This window comes from Fukomys damarensis, unplaced genomic scaffold, assembly GCF_012274545.1.
Source record: "Fukomys damarensis isolate Sample0158 unplaced genomic scaffold, DMR_v1.0_HiC HiC_scaffold_26, whole genome shotgun sequence".
Lineage (NCBI taxonomy): Eukaryota > Metazoa > Chordata > Mammalia > Rodentia > Bathyergidae > Fukomys > Fukomys damarensis.
In genome coordinates, this window is record NW_022900938.1 from 15,616,358 (window position 1) to 15,642,843 (window position 26,486).

The window sequence follows — 26,486 nt, forward strand, 5'->3', positions numbered from 1 at the left end:
AATGAAAGCCTATCTAGCACCAAGAGAAAAGCTTATTACTCTGGGATATAGAATGGACAATCTTGGCAGTGAGGAAAAACTACTTTCTACAGCTCATCAACAGTTCATAAAAATATTTTTGGTTTATATGAAAGCTCCCCACTCTTATCACATTGATTTGAATTTCACTACAGATTATTAGTTTCTGCTCAAAATAATCAAAATTCAGAGGTTTTTCTAAACAAATCTTAATTTTTCAAAATAGTACCATTTTGTTTGTAACAGGATACTTTTGAGGTCTGGAGTGTTTTATTGAAAACAGATATAAAAGTTTTATTTATTTTTACTCTGATTTTAAACTTCTGAGAAATACTAATTTGTTTTTAGTAAATGTGCTACTATATGTTTTGTTTTATTATCTGAAGAAATGTATTTTATGCTAATTCAACTCTAAATTTTAAGATGGTATTACCATATTTAGTATCAGAGTAGACACGTGTAGACATGTTTGATTATATAACCAAAGAAAATTATGCCAAATGAAAAAATGCACAATTATATGTTCATAAATGCTTGAAAGAAAGCTTAATAACTGTAAGCTTAATACATTTAATAATTTCAACTAGAAAGAAACCTATGAAAACCTAAATGCCACATCTGCACATTAACATACAGTTCTTCTCTAGACTTCAGGCGGACAAGGGTTGTGGGTTCAACTCTGCCTGTGGCCGAGTATCACAGTAAAAATGGCAATGGCACCATAAACATTAAGATGAAGATTTAAAACAAGGCACCATACAATAGCTAACATACCAAAGTTATTATTTGACAATACTGTGCAATGCTGAACAGAAATCACTAATTTGGAAGTGAAATGTTCTAAAGATATTATGACTCCAGAGTGAGTCAGATTTTCTTTTTTAGCTCAAAGTAAAACTTTCAGGGTTTTTGAGATCAACAGTTTAAAATCCAGTTTTGCGTATGTCAACTCATTGTATTTTCTCAAGACTTAAAGAAAACTCTACGCATTTAATAATTCATTCATTTGTGCTAGTCCTTAATAGCCAATCTTCATATCCACATCTTTATTTCATCAACAATCATCTCAGACACACCTTCTAACAAGACTGACTTCAAACATTACGACAGGAAACTATGCCTTCAGGAGCATGTTTATTGTGTTTGAGATGATACATTAGTGCTCTCTGAGCTACAAAGGGTAAAAGGAAATCCTCTCATTACAAACTGACAAAGGTAAAACATTTTCACAACAGCATGAACCACATACTCAGAAATAGATCTGGGTTTAATACAAATGACATAATTCCTAGTCATCTACAGCTACTTTTATAACTTCATACAGATAATGAATTAGGCTAAAATGCACTATAATATTTGGTAGACTTCAGGACCAGTATCCTTAGTACATCACAAAATACATTTTGATATCCCAAAGAAGCAAGACTTGCAAGTAGGCGTTTTAAACATAACTAATCTACAGCTACAAAGTTCTACTCTTGATAGCATTTACCTTTTTGGGGAGTCTCCCAGTCTCCAAAGGATAAAAGCAGAGAGTAGAATCAGTATAACATATACACAGAAGTCCGTATTGTAAAGGCTATAAAGATTTGCAGCACAGTGGGAAGACGCCTCCTGCCCCTTCACACTGCATACACGTTGCGTGAATTATGTTGCGTATCTCTTGGTCCACTGTCTGGCTATCCTGTCATGTTCTGCTCTGTTGGTCAAATATTGAGTGGCTATGCTTCCAACCAGAGGATCCGCAGGGTTGCAGTCTGTCAAAAGGGAACAAATAGACAGCAAAGCCTTTGAAATAGTCAAAGCAGGACTCCAGTTGTCATTCCTGTCATGTTCTGCTCTGTTGGTCAAATATTGAGTGGCTATGCTTCCAACCAGAGGATCCGCTGGAAAAGTGGAAACATTACAAGATATTATGTGGTGTCTTAAATGTACAGTTATAATATTCTACTAAACAGTTTTATTTCAGCAGTACCCTGATATACCATGGTTTGACAGTCAAAAGAAACACTGTATAAGGTAATATGATTATCTATATATTTTAATATGCAAATAAAGTCTCTCATGAGAAAGAGTGAGTTAATGGATCTAAATTTTATAAAAGATGTATGCCCTTGACAAACAAAAATAATTTGTAGTCTTGGCATTTCACTCAATAGTCAAAGTATAGTAGATGATTATATCTCTGGTTTGTTATGGATATTAAAAAATATTCTTACACACAACTCTGATCTTACAATCAAACCTATTCACAATGAAATGTTTCCTTCATTCTATATACAGTAATGACCTTTTAACCATCAATCATAGTGTCATTAAAAAACTTACTTGCCATTTCATTTTAAGTAGAATTTTAAAATAAAACTTGACTCTGAGATGTGAACTATTCTAATTTTAAAATATATACACACGAAATAGTATTTGAGGTGTTCTCAATGATAACCAGTAAAAAAGTAAAAGCTCTCATCCTTCTGATTCCAGCTACTCAGAATTTTCTCTCTCTAGCAACTAATTGTTATTTTACCACAGTTGTTTCAAAAAGTTTATAGGCATTTAGATCATCATGTATGTATTTTTTCACCTAATATATCTTAAGGATATATTTGCTTTTTCACTTAATGTATCTTAAAGATCTCTTCCTATCATTCCAACGGAGCCGAGCCATTCTGCTTCACAATGTTGTTTGAGCAATTAATCATATGTATCTAAGCCAGGTATATCAACTCTATATATGCCAAGGTTAACAGTGACAGTTTTTAGTGCTAAAAGTTAAGTATTGAATATTTAGAAAAAAGCCAACTCCTTTAAAAATGAACACATAGTTAAATAACACATGGGCCATGGGGTCTAAACATCACTTTAACATGTCAGCTATTCAGGTTAAACTTTCTATGTGGTACTTAGGCATTTCTGGAAATGTTATGAGTTATATGTTAAAGACTGTTTCTGAGTTCTTATAATCATAACTGAGTTTAATTCTCTCACTGGCTATCACTTTAATATCCAAAAGTGCTACATCTAATATAACTAACTTTAATCCAAAAAGGAAGGTAGAAGCCCTTCCATAATGACTCGCTACCCTAAAGCACATGGAGGAGAGAGGAGGTACCAGTGTCACAGACACTGCTTAGCTATACAGCTACATAATTTAGAAAAAAGAAGCAATATGAATTAAAGTGAGAAAACTATAGAGGGGTGTATCATTAAGTAAATGAAGTTATTGAGAAAGTTTTGGTCTAGTTTAATTGAAATGGCATTGGTAATTTCCTCACAAAATGTTTTATTATAATTTTTCTACCAGCAGTATGTATTTCTCAATCAACATTTAAGCTAATCAAGTAAATGCACAGGTTTTTGTAGCCTTATAGCATACGTTTATAAAGATTTGCTTACCAGGGTTGCAGTCTGTCAAAAGGGAACAAATAGACAGCAAAACCTTTGAAATAGTCAAAGCAGGACTCCAGTTGTCTTTCAGGATGTCCAGACAGATGACTCCCTGACTGTTGATGTTGCAGTGATAGATTCTCGTACGGAAAGTAACCTAAGTCACATTGCAAACAGGAAAAAAAAAAAAAAAATTATGAATGCTTTACTACTGACTAAAACTCACCTGTGAAACATTACAGGTGATATCTAACCTTTAGGTGCCCAGAAGTCCATTTTTGGAATGCTTATAACAACGGAACATAATACAATTTTTTCTTTGCAAATTCTTTTTTTTTTTTGGTACCGAGGATTGAACTCGGGTCCTAGTGCTTGCAAGGCAGGCCACCAAACCGCTGAGCTAAATCCCCAGCCCCAGAAAATTCTTGTTCCTTGAATTTTTCTAGGTAGCATCTATAAATTTCATGCAAAAATTCAAAAAAACCACAATCCTTGTCATAAATGGACTGACAGCAACTAATTTAATCAGCACTAACCTGAGATTAAATTCAATTGCAAATTTAAATGGTTTTAGTTGCCAGTTAAAAGAAATACTTAATACTTAAATTCTCATGGTATAAAGATAATTACACTGGTTCTTAAACAAAGTGAGGAGTTATCAATTATATCTAAATGAACAATACAGAAATTTTATGTGTGTGCATACATGTGCACGTGAGTATGCATGCATCTACCATGACATTTCTCCACATGTATACAGTAAGAAAAAGAGCAGAGAGGAAGAACAGAAATGTTTTTGTGCCAAAAAACTAAGGAAGACTTTGTTAACATACAAGTTATATTAGCTTCTTAGCTGAAGTATCAGTATCAACTCAGCTAACTTGCTGCCAAATGTCAAAGTAATAGAGGACAGAGGGAGGTTGGTGAAATCATCTGTACTACTGCCTTTCTATTTCTCAGTCTTTTATTTCCGAGTTGGTTCACCGCCTTGTTAGACTAACATATTAAAGCAAAACTTTAAGTGACTAGATAAAAGAAACAGATATATATTCCTGATGTGTGAGAAAACATAAATTACAATAACAAATACTGGCAAGTTTCAAAATAATAACTGCTGATTAATTCATAAAGTGGAATCTTGGAAGAGAACATTTAAGCCTCTCAAGTGTTCTTCTGAAAGGAATGGGGGCATAAAAGAAAGGAGAGAAAGACAATAAACACACTCCTAGAAATCAGTGGTTAGCTGTGGTGAGGGTTTCATACACCTCTAGAACTACTCTAATACAATTTGTGGTATGGTCAACACGAAGACCTTTAGTTGACTGATTCAACAAGCAGACTCTAGAGACCTTGGAACAACTTAAAACATATTAATATACTAATTTCAACATCTCAGATTCTGATGGGACTAAAGAGTAAGGCAATCAAAAAACTGACAGCCTTTAATGGGAGTATCTTCAGGTAATAAAAACCTTAGAATCTGCAATTTGAGGTAAATACCACTACATGGAACTACTGTTGCCTTGTTCAATAACGTTTTCCTGAGAAATGTTTTTTGTTGCTGTTGTTGTTGTTGTTGTTTTGAGACAGGGTCTCACTATGTACTTGAGACTGACCTGGAACTCACTATGTAACCCAGGCTGGTCTCGAACTCACAGCAATCCTCCTGCCTCAGCCTCCCGAGTGCTGGGATTATAGGCGTGCGCCACCACGCCTGGCTAGAAATGTTCTTTTAAAAAACAAAACAAAACAAAACAAAAAAAAAACCAAAACTTTTTATGCATATACAGATATATTAAATCACTACATAAATGACAATTACTATAAGGAACATAGGACAAAAAGAAAAACACTTCATCATAGTTAAGGGCTACAGATCTGATAACACACTTTTCCCTGGCACAGTGAATATCTCTGCAACAAGAGCGCAATTATGTTCAGGTTTAACGTGTTTTTTACCTGCTGACATGACCGTTTTAGAGTAACAAAGCAGAAGAGGAAGACATTCAAACAAATATTATATTTAAGCTTTGCAAAATAAATGACAGTCATCACTAGGCACAACTGAGCCCTCCTTGAAATGAACTAAAAGTCAACTGGCTACCCTCCCCCCATTTCCATTACTAACAACATTATACCCACACAGGTCACAAAATGAATTTACTGAAGATTATTATTGATCTTCCTTCTTTGCTACATTTTCCACCTTTTGCTTCTCTGTAAAGGCAAAATTCACATTATTACACCATTACTCCTGAAAGCTGCCAAACAAGTTTACCTTTTACCCATCCTCCTTAAGGAAGGTTCATAGTAACTATCCCTTTATATCTTAAGTCCAAAATTTGTATTTTACTCGTGTACAAAATACAGCTTTATTTAAAATTCACAAGCTCGCTGATGAACATGAAGTTATCTGTTAAAAGGTGGGAGTCAATTACTTTGTTTTGAAAGCCCTGATTCTATGACTTTCCCTGTCAATTTATAAATAACCAAGAAATAAAAGTAGTTACATTAATACATACTTAAAATATAAAATAAATGATTTTTTGAGGAAAAAATATTAAAGAACGTACTTCTAGGTTCTTACCTTTGGTGGCTTAAATGGATAATCTGATGAAAATGTGATATCCAGAAAAAACACACCACCTTCATATACAGAGCCTGGTGGCCCAAGTATAGTAGATCTCCATTCATAAATGTTATCTCCTTTAGGCCCAGCACTATTTAAAAGAAATTAAAAATCAGTACGTACATTTGTAAGCTAGAAACTAATGGAGTATTACAATTAGCAACCTAGAGCAAAGATGGTAAGTATAGAAGAGATTAAGTACCAATGCATATATGTAAAATATGTTTGTAAATATTTTAAACTTACAGAAAAATTTCAAGAAAAGTACAAAGAGTAACTGTGTAACTACCCAGAATTACCTGTCAGTTAGTATTTTGTCCTAATTTGCCTCTCCTCACACTTGTTTTCAAGCCATTTGAGAATAAGCTGCATATATCATGGCCCTTTCAACATAAATATTTCATTGTGCATTTCCTAAAACTCTTCTACAAACCTCAAAAGATACATTTGTAGTAACTACATCAACACAATGATTTACATTTTGTATTATGGAGTTGTCAACTGAATTGGTAGTATCATTTGAAAAACAAATTTTTCTCCAGACATCAGATCCAGTCTTGGAATCAAGTATGTCCTAGGTCATTTGCCTCCTTTAACAAAAGTCCTTTTAGCCTATGGCTTTGTAACCTTAACATTTTTACCATCCATCATCCTCTAAAAAACAAACTCATCACTGTGAGCTTATCTGGTGTTTCCTCACAACTAGACTCAAGCAATGTAGTCTTGGCCAGAAGAGCACATAAATGGTATCTCACATTCAGAGGTGCATGGAGTCTGCCTGCTCCTCATTGGTAACTTTAAGCACCAGACAAGGTGCTGTATAATTTTCCTACTGCTTAGTTAAAAACTTTTCCCTGTAAACAAGACTCTTGGGACAAATACTTCAAAACCATGTAAATATCCTATTCATCATCAAAATTTCTCTCCTTGATTTAGCATGTGACTCTTTAAACCTTACCATTATCATAGTAGCATAATCATGATTTTTATGAACTTTAATAGTTACTTCATCTTTATTTAACAGATATCCTTTCAGCCTTTTCTCCTACTTGTATGTATGTGTGTATACAAATACGGATACGTAACTTGTATTGTATTGATTCCTAGTTTTTCCTCATGGTTTGGAAATTCACAACTGCTTCTAATTATTTTAATGTTAAAATTATTCCAGATTTGGCCAGTGGGAATTGGTGGGAAATGGCTTCTATATTCTTGTAACATGTCACCATCAGCTTTTGAGCACTCCCTTCCTTTCCATTTAACAAGATACTCCAGGCTTCCAGCCTTGGCCATTAGCCATTTCTTTGTTTTTACAATATCATTAGAAATCAAAATCTGAGTGGTGAAAAGTCACACTTCTATGGTACTTTAATGCAATGTGCTTAACGCCATAATTTCACTTATAAAATACAAATAAGAGAGTTCAAATAAAATCTAAACTGACAATTACCTCTTGTGAAGGCAAATGTCTTTAAGCCCTCTTTAAATATACCATACACACTTCCACTATTCTCTAATCTTTACATTATAAATTATCCTGCTTCCCCAAAAAATGATATACATAAGGCTTTTCTTCTTTTAAAGTGTCCATCAGATTAGAAATCATCTGTAAGTTCTATTTATATTTTTTAGCAAAACATTTGTTAGTTTATTTTAGATATACATAATAACATTTATCACAGGGAATTTGCACCAGTATATATCTTGTTGTTGTTCCCATTCCCCCTTATGTTCAAAAGCTTTTTCACTTTTTCCTTCAATTTTCTTTTTTCTTATCTTCTTTCCTTTTCCCCAGACCACTCTCCCTTGTTCCCCTTCTCATTTGAACATTTTCTTTCTGTTTCCTGACTATTGTGTATTTTAGTCCTTATTTCCACTTTCAGTTTCTCACACCAAAGAAATATTTGAACACGTGTGTTCGATTTATTTCACTTAAGAGTATCGTCTCAAGGTGCATCCATTTAGCTAGAAATGTCTTGAGCTTATCCTTCTTTATGGCAGAGTTGTATTCCATTGTGTAATAAAAAACATCTTTATCCACTTGGTGGTTGATAGGCAACTGGGCTGTTTCCAAGATTTAGCTATTATAAACTGTTGCACTATAAACATGGGTGTGCATTTATCACTGTAGTATAATGCTTTTAATTCTTTTGGGAAGATACCAAGAAGGGGAATAGCTGGGTCAAATGGAACCTTCAGTTTCAGTTCTTTGAGGAATTTCCCACACTGATTTCCATAGCTGTCATATCAGTTTATACTTTGACCAACAGTGGAGAAGGATTCCTTTTTTCCCACAGCCCCATCAGTATTTGTTATTGTTTGATTTCTTTATAACAGCCATACTTTCTGGAATGGGATAGAATCTCAGCATTGTTTAAATTTGCATCTATTCAATGACCAGTGATGTTGAACATTTTTCATCTACTTGCTATGTCTACTTTTTCATTTGAGAAGTGTCTTACTTATTTCAGATGCCCATTTTTGGATTGGGTCTTTAAATTTGAGGGGTCTGATTTTTTTTGATTCTCCAAATATTCTGATATTAGTCTTTTGTCTGAGGAACAGCTGGGGAAAATTTTTTCCCACACTGTGGGTTGTCTTTGCACTGTTTGTGGTTTCTCTTGCTATGCAAAAGCTTTTTAATGAGATCCCAGTTGTTCATTCTTTGTGATAGTTCCTGTGTGACTGAGATTTTATTCATAAAGTCTTTGCCTACATCAATGTCTTCAGAAGTTTTACCTAGTCTATCTCCCAGCAGATTGTTTCAGTTTTAATATTTAGATCTTTGATCCATTTCAGGTTTAGTTTAGTGCATGGTGAAAGATATGGGTCTAGCTTTAATCTTCAGCAAGGAGAAAGCTAGTTTTTCCAGCATCATTTATTAAAGAGACTATCCTTCAGTGAAGGTGTATGGCTCCTCTGTCAAAGACAGGTTGCTGAGTATGTCTAGAGTTCTCATCTTCTACTCTGTTCCACTGATCCTCAGGTCTGTTTTTGCACTAGTGCCATGCTGTTTTTATCACAGTAGCTTTGTAGTATAATTTCAAGTCACAGATTGTGATGCCCCTTGCCTTGCCTTTGTTGATCAGAATTGCCTGTGCAATTCTAGGTCTCTTCTGGTTCCAAATGAGTTTTAGGATTGTTTTTCTAATTCTGAGATATGCTATTGGAACACTGATAGGGATTGCACTAAAGCTGTATAACAATTTTGGAAGTATGGCCATTTTCAATGTATTTTTTCTTCCTAACCAAGAACAAAGGAAATCTTTCCATTTTCTGGTATCTTCTTTGATCCCCTTTTTCACAATACTGTAGTTTTCAATGTAGAGGTTTTTTACTGCCTTTGATTGATTCCTAGGTATTTCAATTTTTTTGGATGCTATTTTGAAAGGTGTTTTCTCCGCTAATTTCTCTCTCAGTGAGTTTGTTATTCATGTACAGGAAGGCTGTTGATTTTGAGTGTTGACTTTGTATCCTGCTATGCTACTAAACTTGGTTATTAAATCTTGAAGTCTTTTCGTGGAGCTTTTGGCATCTTTTATGTAGTGTATCATGTCATCTGCATATAAGGATAATTTAACTTCTTTTTCTACCCTTATTCCTTTTATTTCTTTCTGCTGTCTAACTGCTAATGTTTCTACAACTATATGGAACAAGAGTGATGACAGTGGATATCCTTGTCTTGTTCCCGATTTTAAAGTGCAAGCTTTCAATTTTTGTCCCTTTAGGATAATACTGGGTGTTGGTTTGTCATAGATAGCGTCTATCAGATTGAGATAAAGTCTATCCTAATTTTCTGAAGGGTTTTTAATCACGAGTGGGTGCTGACCTTGTCAAATGTTTTTTCTGCATCTATTGAGAGGATCACATGGCTTTTGTCTTTGGCTCTGTTAATATAGTATATCACATTTATTGATTTGCATATATTGAACCATCCATGCATCCCTGGAATAAATCCTACTTGGTCATGTGTATTACATTTATTGATTTGTGCATGTTGAACCATCCCTGTATTCCTGGAATAAATCCTTCTTGGTAATGGTGTATAAATTTCATGATGACTTGCTGCATTGCTTGCTAATATCTTCTGGAGGACTTCTGCATGTATGCTTATTAGGGATATAGGCATGTGGCTCTCTTTTTTGGTTGTGTCCTTCTCTGGCTTTGTTATCAGGGTAATGCTTGCTTCCAGGAATGAATCTGGGAATATTACTTCCCTTTAATTTTCATTAAAAAGTCCGAGAAATACTGGCATTAGGTCTCCTCTAAATTTCTTATAGATTCAACAGTGAATTCATCAGGGCCTCAGCTTTTTCTTGTTGTTGAGCTTTTAATTGCACCTTTAAGTTCATTGACTGATACTGGTTTATTTAGAATTTTTATATCTTCTTGATTCAATTTTGGTAATACAGGTGTATGCAGGAATCTGTCCATTTCTTTGGCCCATTATCAGGAAAACAAAACACGCTCAAGTAAACAACTTAATGATGAACCTCAAGCTCCTACATAAAGAATAAGTAAAGCCCAAAGCTCCTAAGAGGGAGCAAATTATAAAGACCAGAGCAAAAATTAATGCAATCAAGACTAAGAAAACAATAGAAAGAACTAATGAATCCAAGAGTTAGTTCTTTGAAAGATTAAATAAAATTGGCAAACCCTTAGCCAACCTTATATAAAGAAAGAAAGACTCAAATCCATGCAATCAATTAGGGATCAAAAGGGTGAAATCACAACAGCTCCTGCAGAAATCCAGAAGATCATCAATATCTACACTTCAAGAACCTGTATTCTAATAAGATAGCAGCTCTATTTAAAATAAGTGCAAATTAATAAAATCAACCCATAAAATAGGATATAAGTTTAAGTAAATACATATTAATTTAAGTACATATTAATTCTGTAAAACACACTGTAAATTATAAAACTTCAGATGAGTGACTAGCAATAATCAAATGTGTACACTGAGAAACGGTTCATTCAAAATAGGGAGATGGCATAATAAAGTAGTTACAGGTTGCTTCAATAATCCATCTCTGAAGCAGGTGTGTATGTACAATAAAATATCACTCTTTTGACCTTAGGGGAAAATGTCTTTGAAAATAAGTAAACCACTCTAAGCGTTACACACAGTAACTGAACTAATCTTGTCATGGCTCATTTTTTTGGTCATGATTTGAGTATCAGGTATGTTGTATAAGTGAATAGTTGCTAAAAGATAAAAACCACAAAAACTGAGTACACCAAAAATATAAAAACCAAAAATTCAACCTGACTCAATGGCATTTCTTTCCAAAGTTAATTTTTCACTCAGTGACTCAAGATAATTATAAAATTACATACATTGTAAGTAATTACAATGTCAGAGTTACAGCACTTCCAGTAAAACACTGCAAAACTATACACCTTACATACTAGTAATGATGATAATCTGTTAGCCACTGTTTACTTCATCCTTTGTATAAACCAGGCATTGCTTGAAGCACCACAGTGCTTTCTCTTACCAAACCTTTAGACAGAGTAATAGTGTTATATTCCTATTTTTAGATAAGATAAGCATGTTTTCACTTAAATCCATTCCAAATAAGCTTTTCTTCTATCCCTCCACTGAAACAGCTCTTATCAATGACCTCATTACTAAAGCCAATGATTACTTCTCAACTTTAATATTATTTGGTCCAGCAATATTTTACAGTCAAACAGGTTCTCCTTGATACAAGTTTTCTATTTTGTTGCTAGAATAAAATATTAGTTTTCCTCTAAGCTTTCTTGACTCCTCCTCTTCCATCTCTATTGCCATTTCTTGTTTCTCTAACCTCCAAATACTTCTGTTCCTCCAGATCTCAAACCCCAAGACCTTGGAGCTCTTCTCTTTTCTACCTAAATATATCTTTCAATGATTCCATGCGTTTTACTCCTTGTAAAGCACAAATACATTCTTAACTCTCAAATTTATGTCTATAGTATAGATTCCTATTCTGAATTCAGAGAGGGGCATCTAAATGCTAAGCCTTGATTTTGAAAACTAATATTTGAATCAAGTAATTCTGCAGAGTATCTCAAATCTGAGACATTCCAAAAATACCTAATATAGTGGTACATTAGGAACTTGATTCTTTCCACAATTCTGGTCACAAACTGAACTGGATGAAAACCAAATAAAATTCAATGGTTAGGTTCTATGTTGACCTTGTAAGGAAATTTGATTCAGATCTCATCCAATTTGGTTTCTGACCAGAATTTTGAAAGAATTAAGTTTGTGAACCAAGGTACCACTGTATTCCAATTACAATCTTTCCTATTTCAGCTAGTGGTTAATTCCATATATACTAGTCCCTCAAGGCAAAAGTCTAGATCTCATCTTTGACCTCTTTCTTTCTAACCCACGCAGTATAGCAGCAAATTTTACTGGTTTTGACTTCAAGCCACATCCCAAAATTATACTATTTCTGTCCAACTCCACTAGCCCAACCTTAATTAAAACTCCAGCATCTATACCTGGATAACTGTAATAGTTTCCTACGTGGACTTCTGACCTACTTCCACACAATACTAGTCTATTCTCAATCAGACAGAATGACAACTAAAAAGCAATTGTGATCATATAATCTGGGGGGGTGGTGTCTGAAGGCTTAACTTCTAGTTTTGTGTTGAAGTCAAAAGAAAGCCTTGTAATCTAAAACATGTAATTTGCTGCTGCCACAATCCTCCTTATGTGTTAACTCTCTTCCTTGTTCAGTTGGTTGAAGCAATGATGTTTCTCCAATGCACAACATACACAGCCACCTCTGGGTCTCCAAGCAGTATGTCGCCACTGTGAAGGCTCGCTCACCTTCACATACCCACTTGTTTGCTCTGTCTGCTGTTTCAACTCAAAAGTCACCTTCTCAGCAGGCTTTTCTCTGCCATTCTCTCTAAAACATCAAGTGATCGCCACACAATTCTTAGTCTCCTCTCCATTTTTCTCTGTATTTATCATTCTCTAACATATTACATGTTTGTGTTACTGTCCGTCTCCCCACTAGAATGCAAGCTAAATGAGGATACAAGATTGGGGGGACCTGCCCAAGGGGACAGAAAAAGAAGGTCTTAAAAAATAAGTGTATTAGCAGTGGTGACAAAAATAAATGCATACTAAAGGCTTTCTTACATTATTTTCATAAAGAAGGGTTAATTTACTTAATTTTTTTCAAGGATGCTCCAAAAGTAAAATTCATACCAGTTCTGGATCAAATTATGAAAACACATATACAAATTAACAGATTTATTGCAATCTAAGTACAACCCCTCAAGGGGGAAAAAATCAATCACTAAAGTGTATAATTAGGGACTAAAAATATTTTTGTTTAAACCTGTTTAATAAATAAGAAATATTTTTTATTTTACTATTTTCCCTTTGTAAACCTCCATTTTCCCTTTTTAAAGCCATGTTTTGTGTAAGCTATTATATCAAAACAAGTAACATTAAAAAATGCCATTACAGTGGCACATTGGCATCTGGAAATATTCTGTTATTAGCTCCTCTGTTAAAAAATAACATCATTTTAAATATCAGCAACATCAAGACTGGTATATTAACAAAATCCAGCTTCTCACTGCTGGAATATTAATTCTGCAATTACTTTTATGGCTAGGGTCATCATGAGCACTATCTTTCTGCAGCACAGTAGTGATTTCCTGCAGGAACTTTCAAATATTTAATGGGTTCATTTTATAAACATACTTTTCCCTCACTTTAATACTTCTATAAATCAAAACTTTCAATATTATAACTAAGCCATACACAGAGGTCTATACTAATTACATGTATGCTTTTTTATCCCTAAGGCAAAAACAAACAAAAAAACTCTTAAAATGAGCTCAACTAAATAATAAAAGAATATATAAGACAACACAACTATGAAGAAAACTGTGTAATGGTGAACACCTGAGTTTAAACGTTATGTTGTTAAAATAAATATTGCTGTAAGATGTATCTGAAATAAAAATTCTAGTTATACATTATTAAAAGAATGCTTATATGACTACAAAAATTAACATCAATCTCAATCTACTTTTAAAGTGCTCAGGCTACTGAAAAAAAAAAAACCTACATAGATAGTCTCCATATTTATGCACAAGAAGACTAAATATGTCAAAATTTATCTTTCAACAAAATCCTAGCAAATTATTTTGTGGTTCTCAACAAAATAATTCTAAAGTTTATGAGGAGAAAATCAAAGCCACCCAGAATAACTCAGAAAGGAGAGAATAAAAACAGAGGATTACCAAACATCAAGACTTATTATAAAGCTGGTGAAATCAAGACACTGTGGTTCTGGTGAAAAGAAAGACATAACAAGGGGAAAAGAGTAAAGAGACCAGAAATAAACAGATATATATAAATATAGTCAACTAACCTTTGACAAAGTGGCCAGAGCAAAGACAGCCTTTTCCATTAAAACTGAGGGAACTGAACTTCTGTCTGAAAACAAATGAATCTAAACATCAACGTTACACTCTTCCTCAAAATTAACTCAGATTAACTAAAAAATTAAGTCAGTGTGGGTCACGAACATGAGAATGAAAAACTATAAAACTCCTAGAAAATAGTACACGAGAAAACCAAGCACATTACCTTTTATAAATAGCACTAAACAACACACAACACATTAAAAAAAATTAAGTTGGATTTCATTAGAATTTAAAACTACTACTCTGAAAAACAATGTCAAGAGGACAAGAAGACATATGACTAGAATATGCAAAGAAAAGCAAGTATTTGCAAAAGATACATCTGATAATGAAATATTATCCAAAATATGCAAAAGAACTCTGAGAAGGCCACAATAAATGAAACCAATTGGAAAAACAAGCAAAAGATCTGCACGCTTCACCAAGAAGAAATACAGATGGCAAATAAGCATGACAAGATGTTCAACCTCATGCCATTAGGAAATACAAATTAAAACAATGACATAACACTATATATCTACTGTATTGGGATGACTAAAATCCAAAATACCGACCATACTAAATACTACTAGATGTAAAGCAACAAGAACTATTATTATCCTGTTTTCAGTGAGAATGCAAAATGTCTAGATTTTACATGTGATATCCTCTGCAAGACAGTTTGGCAATTTCTTATAAAACTTAACATATCTTACCACAGGAGCCAGCATTTGTTGGTATTTACCAAGGAACTGGAAACATGTCCATACAAAAAAATCTGCACATGGATATTTACAGCAGTTTTAGTCATAAGTGCTAAAATTGTAAAGTAATCAAGATATTCTTCAGTACATGAATGGATGCAAAAACTGGTAAATCTGGATGAGAAATACTATTCATTCCTAAAAAGAAAGTAGCTGTCAGGACATGAAAAGACATGAACCTTAAATGTGTATTACTAAATGGAAGACACCTATCTGAAAAGGGTACAAATTGTACAACTCCAAGTACATGACATCCAGGAAGAGAAAAAACTATGGAGACAGTAAAAAGATAAGTGGTTGTCAGACACTGTGGGTTTGACAGTGCAAAGGGATAAATATAGCACAGAGCATCTTTAAGACTGGTGGATATTCATGTGGCATTATATATTTCTCAAATCACACAAAATGTACAGCACTAAGAGTAAAGCCTAATGTAAACAAGAGTCATTAGATGATAATGACATATCATAGTAGATTCACACCATAATATACCACAGTGGTGTGGGATACTAATGGGGGAGACTGTATGTGTCATGGGCCTAGAGGTATACAGGATCTCAGTACTCTCCACTCAGCTAAACCTAAAAGGGCTTTTAAAAAGGACTTGTTAATTTAAAAACCAAATATGAAATTTAGAACAAGTTAATGTTCATATATTAAGACCAGAAAAAGTAAGCATTTCTTTCAAGTACTGGCTTATAAAAAGAGTTTCTAATTTATCAAAGGATGTATCCGAAAATCTGCCTTTAAATCAGATATTCTCGACTTGGACATATTCTGACCACAATAGTAAATGGTGATAAATGCTGGCCCACAAAAGTTATATAAAACCATTTATGGTATCCTATAGCATCAAATGAGTTAAATGAATGAGTATAGTGTAGTGAAAAGCACTATTATATTTTATTCATCGTTGTTAACAGGATAAGCATTTGAAAATACATAATCTCAAGGGCACTTGGCTCAATAATCTGGCCCAAGGCTGTGAAGTGGGGTGGTATTCAATCTAGCCTCTGATCTTGTCCTATTCTTTCAATTACAACTTTGTAACCAAATGAAAAAGGGACAAGAGTAAGATTCTGGTCACAAAGAATGACAGGCAAAAAGAAATTATTTTTGGAGAATTCTAGTGATGAAATGATTGAAAAACGGAGGACAAGGGGAACAGGACTGCAAAAGTGATGGATGGATGTGCTATGTTCAGGAAGGCAAATGGACAGCCCATCAATCAGCCTAAAACGAGAGCGAAGTAAGGAGACAAGGGGAAGGAAGGAAAGAAAGTGGCTAGGAATCACGTAACAGCAAGTATGAAATGGAAAAAAGATTCTCCTGGGACTGCAAAGCACAAAAATGCAGGGCAAAGAAAGTAAGGTAAGCAATCAACCCAGGTTGAACAGTGGGTGTTCCCTTCAGCAACAATGATGAGGACTAGGTCTTGATAAGGTTGGAAACAGAACTGGGAGATAATCAGAAGGGGGTTTCCCTGTGAGAAGACAAAAAGCACTGGTCAGTACTACGCTGGTGTTAAGATGATATGTGCAACTAAAGTGTTCTTACTCATGACTCCTTTTGGCATTCAGGCCATTTCCAGGTATTTTTAAACTTCAAAAGTTTCTGAAAAGTAGTTAGTGTATTTCCTAACTGTTTAAGTTGGTGGAAACATTTCTAAAGCTACACAGATTCTAAAGTATTGTACTTATTATTGACATCATCAAAGTCCTGATTAGTGCTATATTAAAAAAAAAACAATTTTTGGCAAGGTATTTCAATTTGAGAATTAGTTACCTTAACGATTATTTTGTAGGCAGAGCACCCACCACGCCGCCCAGCCGCGATCATCAACTCCAAGCTGGCTCTATGTTTTGCTTCCCCTTGACAGGCAGCAGAAGTGCGAATTAACCGAGTGACTTGACTGTGGACAAGTACACTGCTTAGGGAGAGAAGGTAAGCCAGAAAGGTCAGAAGACCCAGGGAGAAAGTATGGACATAGCCAGCAGCTTCAGGGATTCCAGTGCCATGCTCCCAAAGTGACTGAGTTAAAACATTGCCACTAGAGACTACCAGAGAGAAAGTGCAGGCTGGGCATAGGATAAGACCCCCACCCTGACCCCCTGAAGCTTAAACTCAGGCTGAGAAGGACACACCCTGTGGAAGGAGACCAGATGGCTGACTGCTTTTTCCAAAAAACCAATGTGAACAAGGTTACAGGAGTGGGATGAATGGACAGAGGGGCCTCTGGTGTGGGGAGTATATCGCACAAACCCAAAGGCCCTGAAGATAGGCAGAGAAAATCATGACTTGCTGGATTTCAAGACTATAGATACAAGACAGACTCTTTCAAAAATACAAAGGAATTTTTGTCTCAATTTTTAAATTTTTCTTTCCTTCATCAGATTTTTGGGGACGTGGGACTTTTCTCTCCTTTTCATTTTAATTTTTTTTTCTTTTCTCCATTTTTTAAAAATTTTTTTCCTTCATTTGCCTTTTTTTTCTTGTTCATTATTTTCTATGACAGCTTTCTAATATTATCTGTTTCTTTTTACTCATCAAAGGCTCCCCTACCTCACTTTTCACTCCTTAACTTCCATTAATATTTCGAATTGTACTTTTCTCATTCTCCAGTTTTGCTCCCTCTCTACTTGTACTACTATAAACTATTAAGCTTTCTGAAATTTTTAGACATTTAGTAAAGTCTAGGCTATCACTATTGAATATCGTTCTGTTGTTAGTGAAGATGGTAAATTTGACCCATTTAGGAGATACTTACTATAGTATTTGATTTGTGTTAGTAGTTATACTATAATTAAATCTCTCTTCTATGGTTAAGGGTGGTACATTATCGGTGCTTAGGGTATGCTGATATCTGGTTTACTTTTGATGCTATGATTGTTACTGTTTTTATTACTATAGACATGATAGCACAGTTGTTTTCTCTGTATGTAAATATCTGGATTGCTTTTGTGTCATTAACAACCCAGGGGCCAATTCTTGAAGAACTGGGTACTGCAGTCTCCACTCCCAAATGAAATCAAATGATTGGACGCTGGGACAGAGGCAAAAAGTTTACAAGTAGCCACACACACTCAGAGGTCATTGCTGAAAAGCAGACATTAACTAAAGTAGCCTCCACACTAGCAACAGAGTCATCCACTATAATCAGGGCAGCAGCCTCAGCACAAACAAACCAGCAAACAGAAAATTAAAAAACATGAGAAAACAAGGCAACAAAATACCTCCAAAAACTCTCAACTCCCCCAAAAGCTGATCCATAGGGCACTGAAGGGGAAAAAAATCAAAGCCTCAAAACTATTTGAAAAGAATACAGGAGACAAGGATCAGTAAGGAATTTGGTGAGCTTAAAGAAGATATGAATAAATAAATAATAGGCTTAATAAAACAATCAATACACTAATACAAAGCTACACAAAATACAGAACTAAACAAAATGATACAAAACATTAATGACTAGCATAAAAAAATTAAGAGTGATAAAAAGATTCCAAACAAATTCAGGAGATGAAAAATTCTATCAAAACTATGGACAGAGTATCAGAACTGAACAACAGGTCTCTTGTCAGCGACCAATTAATGAGAAGTACTTAAGAACAACAATAACAACAAAAAAAAAACCCCACAAAAGTGGATCCAACAGCTGCTAAAAGACACAAACACTAATCTAAGATCACAGTGGACTCTTGATTCACTAACTCAATTCGTTCACAAGGGCTGCTTCTAACTCAGGTTGGTCAATGAAGGCTCAGGCTGGTCCATATACAGCCTTCAAAGTCTCTGTCCTGTAATCAGGCAGATCTCAATGTCCTTGAAGAGAGAATGGCCAAGGATTTCTCGGTTAACCCCGCACTCAAGAAAGGATGTTGTAAAGTTCCTTCAGAATTCCTTAAAGGTTAAATCTGTATCTGAGGACATCCGGAAGACATGGCTGATATTTAAGTCATAACTCAAGACTTGGTTTGCAAATTAAAACTAAAATTCCGGTCAAAAGCCAAGTTGTTCATTTGCCAGGCTGGTCATAACTCGAGGGTCGTCCACTGTAATTGGAATCAGTGAAAAAGCAGAAAACACAAACGACATTAAAAAACCTCTTTACTGAAATAACAGCCAGAAAGTTTCCAAACATGGGAAAAGAATTTAACATACAGACAAGTAAGGCATATAGAACCCCAAATAGCCATGGCCAGAAAAGAACCACAAAGTCCAACATGAGAACAGAATCTTAAAAATCTGTGAGAGAAAAGCAAATCACTAACAATGATAAACCTACTAAAATTGTAGCAGATTTCTCAACATAAATCTTAATGGCCTTGATAGCTCAGAGTGAAAAGTAATTCAGGCCCTAAAAGAAAACAACTTTCAACCCAGACTGATACAGTTGATACTTTCATTTGTGAACTTATTTCATTCCATGACTTTGGAAAAGATGGCCATGTTCATGTTTATGCGGTAAAGACAGCCATGGTCGTGTTCATCATGTGATTCAGGGTTTACAAACAAAAACAAAAACAAAATTTTGCCAAATGCTTCTGTTTGCGAACCAAATTGCTCATCAACCAAGGTACTGCTATATATCCTGCAAAATGTTCATTTAAAATTGATGGAGAAATAAGATATTTCTATGATAATTTAAAAAATCATGACAACCAAACCAGCACTTACACAGTTTTAAAAATATCTCACAAATAGACAATTAAACTAACAATGACAAAAAGCCTTAAAAAACCCGAATACACCAGGCAAGGTGAGCAGTTAAGCAGAAAGGAAATCAGCAACAGGAAAATAATGCAATGACAAGAGTAAGTCAAAATCATTCAGTAATAACTCTCAATGTGAATGGGTCTCAATTCCCCAATCAAAAGACAGACTGGCAAATAGATTATTTAACAAAATCCAGCCTTATACTGTATGCAAGAACACATTTAATCCAAAAAGAAACTATTTAGTTAAAAAAAGATAACAGGCTAAAAATCAAAGGATGAAAACATTATTTCATGGAAGGGGAACCAGAAAAGAAGCAGCAACAGTTATTTCATATTGGGACAAAATGAACTTCAAGGTAGAACTGATTAGGAGAGGCAAAAAAAGTCAATTATATATTGGTTATGGTAACAACTCAACAGAAAGGGATGATGATTATTAACATATATGCATTGAACAACAAGTTTACCCAACTTCATAAAACAAATACTACTGGATATAAAAGATGCTGTTACAAACAAGACAAATCAGTAAGAATAAAAAATCAACAAGAAATATCACAGTTGAACAAAACTTTTGAAAAAATGAACTTAATAGGGTATCTATAGTTTTCCAGCAAACAAGAAAATACATTCTTCTCAGTAGCATATGGAATACTCTCTAAATAGACTATGTACTAGTGAATAAAGGATGCTTAATACAAGAGAATCAAAATTACAACATGCATATTATCAGATCAGAGCACAATGAAGCTAGCAATCAATGGCAAAGAAATCACAAAAATTATGCAAACCCACAGAAGTTAAACAATGTCCTCTTGAACAATCAATAGTTTTCAGAACAAATCAAGGAAGAACTAAGACAATTCCTAGAATTAAACCATAATGCTAGTACAACATACCAGAACCTATGAGACACAATGTAGGCAGTCATAGTAAGGTAGGTCACAGCTGTGAATGCTCACATTAAAAAAAACAAAAAATGTGAGTCCAAATAAATTACCTAATGATGTGCATCAAAGTCCTAGAAAAACAAGAACAATCCAAATCTAAAGCCAGGACGTTACAAAAGTATGAAGATCAGAGCAGAAATCAATGAACTGAGACAAAAGAGGGGGAGGGGGAGAGGGAGAATATCAAAGACCTGGTCCTTTGAAAGAATAATGGACAAACCCTTAGCCAATCTTACCAAAGGCCTGGGGGGGGGGGGATGAAGATGCAAATCAATCCAATTAGCCCTGAAATCAGGGACACTGCCCAAATCCAGAAGGTTACTAGTTACTACTTTGCAAACCTGGAGGCCAATAAAATGAAGAACTAGAAGAAATGGACACCTGGATACATATAAATTACCAATACTGAATGAAAAAGAATATAAAAACCCTGAATAATCCAGTAACAGGCAATGAAACTGAAGCAGTAATTTTAAAAACCTACTAAGAAAAAGCCCAGGTCTGGACAGATTCACTGCTAAATTCTACAAGGACTTCAGGGAAGATCTAACACCAATATTTTTCCAACTCTGTTGGGGGTCTCAAGGGGAGAGGGACTTATTTAGAAAACAAAGACACAAAACAGGGGGAGGGGTGTTGTCAGAGCTTTAAGGAGCTAAGACAAACTTTTTTTTTAAACCAGCTTTTAAGCACTTAGAAATAGGGAGTATGTGTATTTGTCTCTATGTCAGAACAGTGTATTTTTAAAATAGGGAGTATGTGTATTTGTCTCTATGTCAGAACAGTGTATTTTTAAACTATTAACAGAGTTTTTATAGGAACAGCAAGAAATCATCTATCAAGGACAGTAAACATTACGGATTCTGTACGTGTGAATCTGGGAGGTTATCTTTAACCTCATGTTATCAGGCATTTTTAATAACAGCGGGTAAGACACATGCACGGGTTTAACCAGAGTTTACAACATGTCCGGAGACAACTCCTTCAAAACTCTTTAATGAAATTAAAAGGGAAGAATACAGTACTTCCAAAGTCATTCCTGGAAGCTAGCATTACCATATTCTAAAATCATACACAGATGCTACCAAAAAAAGAACTATATGCCAATCTCTTTAAGGAACACAGATGCAAAAATCACTCTCAACAAGATACTGACAAATAGAATGCAGCAAATCATCAAAACACAGATACAAGGATGATTCAACATACACATATTACCTATCACATAAACAAAAACAAGGGCAAAAATCACAATCATTTCCAAAGATACAGAAAAAGTACTGACAAACTCCAACATGCATTCTTAATAAAAACACAAAGGAAAATACATATAGAAAGGATTTAGCTTAATCTGATCAAAGCTATTCATGACAAAACCACTGGCAATATCATATTAAATGGAGAAAACTGAAAGCTTTCCCTCTAAAATTAGAAATAAAACAAGGATATCCACTATCACCAGTCTCGTTCCACATATTACCACAATGCTAGAAAGAGCTATTAGTCAAGAAAAAGAGATAAAAGAAACATGTATAGGCAAGAAAGGAGTCGAATTATCATTTGCAAATGACATGCCTTCTACACCAAAGACCCAAAATATTTCTTCTAAAGACTCCTTGAATTAATAAATTCAGCAATGTAGCCTGATAAAAACCAACACACAAAAATTAGTCGTATTCCTGTACACTAATAATGAACTAAATGAGAAAAAATTAGGGAAAAAATCTTTCACAACAGCATCAAGAAAAATTGAATATTTAGGAATTAATCTAACCGATGAAATGGAAGACCTCTACAATGAAAACCACAGAACTGTGGAGAAGGAAATCGAAATGGGTATCAGAAAATAATGATACCCTGTATCTTCACCAGCGGAAACAACATAGTCAAAATAGCCATACTTCCAAAAGTGATACAAAGATTTAACAAAATCCCAATCAAACTACCAACAGCATTCCTCACAGAAACAGAGAAAGAAATCCTAAAATTTACACATAAGCAGAAGACACCCAGAATAGCAAAAGTAATGTAGAGTAACAAGAGCAAAGCAGGAAGCAACACAATCCTGAATGACAAAGCTAAGGTGACAAAACCAGCATGGTAGAAAAACAGATACACAGACCAAAGGAACAAAACAGAGGATGCAGAAATAACCCCAGGCACATTCATGTATCTGATCTTTGAAAAGAGGGCCAAAAACAAACACTGGAAGACAGACAGTCTCTGGGAAATTTGGCAATTCATATAGAGAAAGGTGTGTCTAGACCAGAGTTGCTGAACCTTTTAGAGCTTCCAGTGTTACAAACCGCTAGTGAGAGCACACGTGCCATAGGTTCGCCACCAGTAGTAGACACTAGACTCCAATTAACTAAAGTTTTGCCATGTACTCATCTAAATGAAAATGGATCAAAGATCTAAATGTTAAAAACAAAAAACCTGCTGGGAAATAAAATACATAAAACTCTTAAATGACACAGACATAGGCAAGACTTACCAAATTAAAAAGTTTCTGCACGCGAGCATGCGCGCACACACACACACACACACACACACACACACAGACACACACAAATCAACATAGTGAAAAGACAACCTGTAGGATGGGAAAAAATTTTCCCAGAAATTCTTTAGGCAAAGGACTAATAATTAAAATATATAAAGAATTAAAAGAAAAATCAGGCCCCTCCAAAGAAATGACCCAATTAAAAAAAAATAGGTAAGTGAAATGAATAGACACTTCTCAGAAGTACAAATAGCCAATACATGAAAAAAAATGTTCAGTATCACTGGCCATTAAAGAAATGCAAATTAAAACAATACTGAAATTCCATCTTACTCCAGAAAGGATGGCTATCATCAAGAAATAAATAACAACAAATGCTGGCAAACCTACAAGGAAAAAGGAACCCTTCTACATTGTTGGTGGAAATTATACTGGTACAACTACTATGAAAAATCAATGTGGAGATTCCTCAAAATATTAAAATTAGAAATTCCATTTGACTCAGCTATTCCCCTTCCAGGGGACTAAAGACCTCATATTGCAGTACTACGTATGTACCTATGTTTATAGTGGCACAATTTATAATAGCTAAATCTTAGAAGCGACCTATGTGTCCAGTAACAGATGAATAAATAAAGAAAATGTGATATTTACATTCAGTGGAGTAATAGTCTGCTATAAAAGGATAAACTTCAGTCATTTGCAGGAAAATGGATGCGCCTTGAGACCACAGCGTTAAGTGAAATAAATCAGACATGAAAGCTTAAATATTGTATGGTTTGTCTTCAATGAGAAACCCAAAAGAGAAATAAAGAGCAAAATAGGCAGAAAATAAGAAGTAGGGAGATAGATCTTTCTCATATGGGAAGAGGGATTAAAAGATAAGTGGGAAGGGGAAAGAGTAAGGAAAGGGCTGAAAAAAAGAATTAAGATGTGTTGGATATATACTAACACCCCAAAACAATGCAATCATTATGTACTGCAAACATTGTGTATGGATAAAAATATATAAAAATTTTTAATTAAAGGAGTAGTTCATAGTTTATACATTACATTTATCTTCTTACAAGATGTGTCTGTGCTGGCTACCATCTCTTTTACATCATCTTAATAATACATTCAAGTTAGTAAAACTAGTAGAAGAGCTGAAGAATGAGACATTTAAGTAACAATGAACCAGCCACAATTAGGCAAAATCAAATAATTTTACACTACACCAAACTGTATGGAAATACCTTAGTACTTCAGAAGTATTATCTAGTGTCTTCAGATTCTATACGAAATTATTACATTTAGAAAATGTATTTTTAATTGGACAAGGAAATTCCACATCTTAAGATATCATTTCACTAAAAAAGTAGCAGTCTAAAACACAGAGCAACATATATAAAGCTAGCTCATCTATTCATTATAAATGTATATTTAAAAATACATATAATGCTGCTTTTTTAGGTTTAAGTAACTTAAAATAGTTATCAGAATTTATAAACGTCTCTTGCATACCCTTCAGAGCTGGTTCATTTAAAAATGCTTAATATTAGAAATTAAAATCAATCACTATTAAAATCACTAAAATAAGCACTAACCGCCCTAATACTTATGTTGCTATTCTTAATAGTGCTATCATTTTAGTGTCTTGGTATGAACACTATTGAAGTAAGGGAAGAGAAAGTTCACTATAACTTTTTTAGGCCAACAGTGTACAATTCAGGGTAGGTCCCAATAAATATTCTCCTGAGTTTTAAAACTGGTATTTTAAAACTAAAGATATTCAATCTAGTATTAAGATAGTGGAAAACTGCAAAAATCCAAAGTGTCTATCAATAAATGATAAATATATTTTATCGCAATTAAAATAAATGTCCAAACTGTACATGGTGGCACATGTCTGTAACCCCAGCACTCTGGGACACTGGGGCATGAGGGCTGATTACAAGTTTCAGCTCAGCCTGAAAAACTGAACCACTTGGCAAGTCTATCTCAAAAAAGAAGGGGAATGGAGATTGAGAATGTAGCTCAGGGCAATGTCTGTCAGTTCCATTCCCAACAATGGAGGAAAGAAAAGGTGTTCCAGCTGGCTTAGATGTGAGAATTAACACAGGTTATATTTATTATTTTAAACAAAAAAAAGTTTCAAAGTGCACTGAACTTTAGTTTACTATTGGTGTAAATAAAGAGGAAACATTTTATAGAGTAGCAGCTCTATGCCAGACACATTAAATGTTATCTATCTTGATCTTCAGTAATCTATGGAGAACTTTTAATCACACTTTCACAGATATAAACAGGAAGGACCAAGGTTAAGTGGCTGAACTATGTTCACATATAGGTAAGATTCTCTTTTAAAATATCTTCTTCACAAATTTTAAAGCAGTAAATCCAAAAAATATCCTCTTCAATAATTTTCTAGAAATTGTGATCAGAGTATGTCCTGTAGAGAGCAGTGGGCTCTTTTCATAAAATTTGTTTCCACCAGATTCTAAATCCTTTATTAAAAAGTTGATTTAACCACTGGAAATGGTGGTGCATCTCTATGTCATCCTGACACTCAAGAAGCTGAATCAGAAGAATCTCCAAGAGTTGAAGGCCAACCTAGGCTACAAAAGCGAGTAAAGGAAAAGCGTGAAATACACAGCAAGACCTTGATACAGAAAAAAAAAAAATTACCAGTTTAACATCTTTTACATAAATTACAGCAAAATGCTTCTATAACTTCCTAGTCCTTTATAATTTACTATGATAGTGAAAGTGGAATTTTTGAGACCTAGTCTTTTTCACATACTGAGAATGTGGCATACAAATGGATTTTCTTTTTCTGCCCAGCCAGCCCTGACATTACCACATAGTTTACAAAGAAAGCAGTATTTATTTTCATGGTCTTTCATTTAAAGATGCTTGACTGAACATAATCCTAAAAAGGCAGTATGTCCATATGATATAGATATATAGCACTCATAAATAAATCTGAAGTTTTTAAAACCATGTATATGAAAGAGTTAATATTTCTACCAGTTAAATGTATATATATATTTGATTAACTAAAAAGTATCTAAAGCACCTGCCTACAGATTTCCATCTGTACCAGATAATATA

At 34.4% G+C, this 26,486-nt stretch overlaps 1 protein-coding gene across 1 annotated transcript in view; it reads right to left on the reverse strand.

Moving 5' to 3' along the window:
- Positions 1–1,135: 1,135 nt before the first annotated feature.
- Positions 1,136–26,486, reverse strand: part of Ube2e3 (ubiquitin conjugating enzyme E2 E3) — an 89,803-nt gene continuing 64,452 nt past the window's right edge. The window contains exons 4-7 of the mRNA XM_010636794.3: positions 5,990–6,122; positions 3,412–3,559; positions 1,851–1,904; positions 1,136–1,709 (exon numbers count right to left, since the gene is read on the reverse strand). Of these exons, the coding sequence (XP_010635096.1) occupies positions 1,666–1,709; positions 1,851–1,904; positions 3,412–3,559; positions 5,990–6,122 (379 nt within the window). The 3' untranslated portion in view covers positions 1,136–1,665. The remainder of the gene's footprint in view (positions 1,710–1,850; positions 1,905–3,411; positions 3,560–5,989; positions 6,123–26,486) is intronic.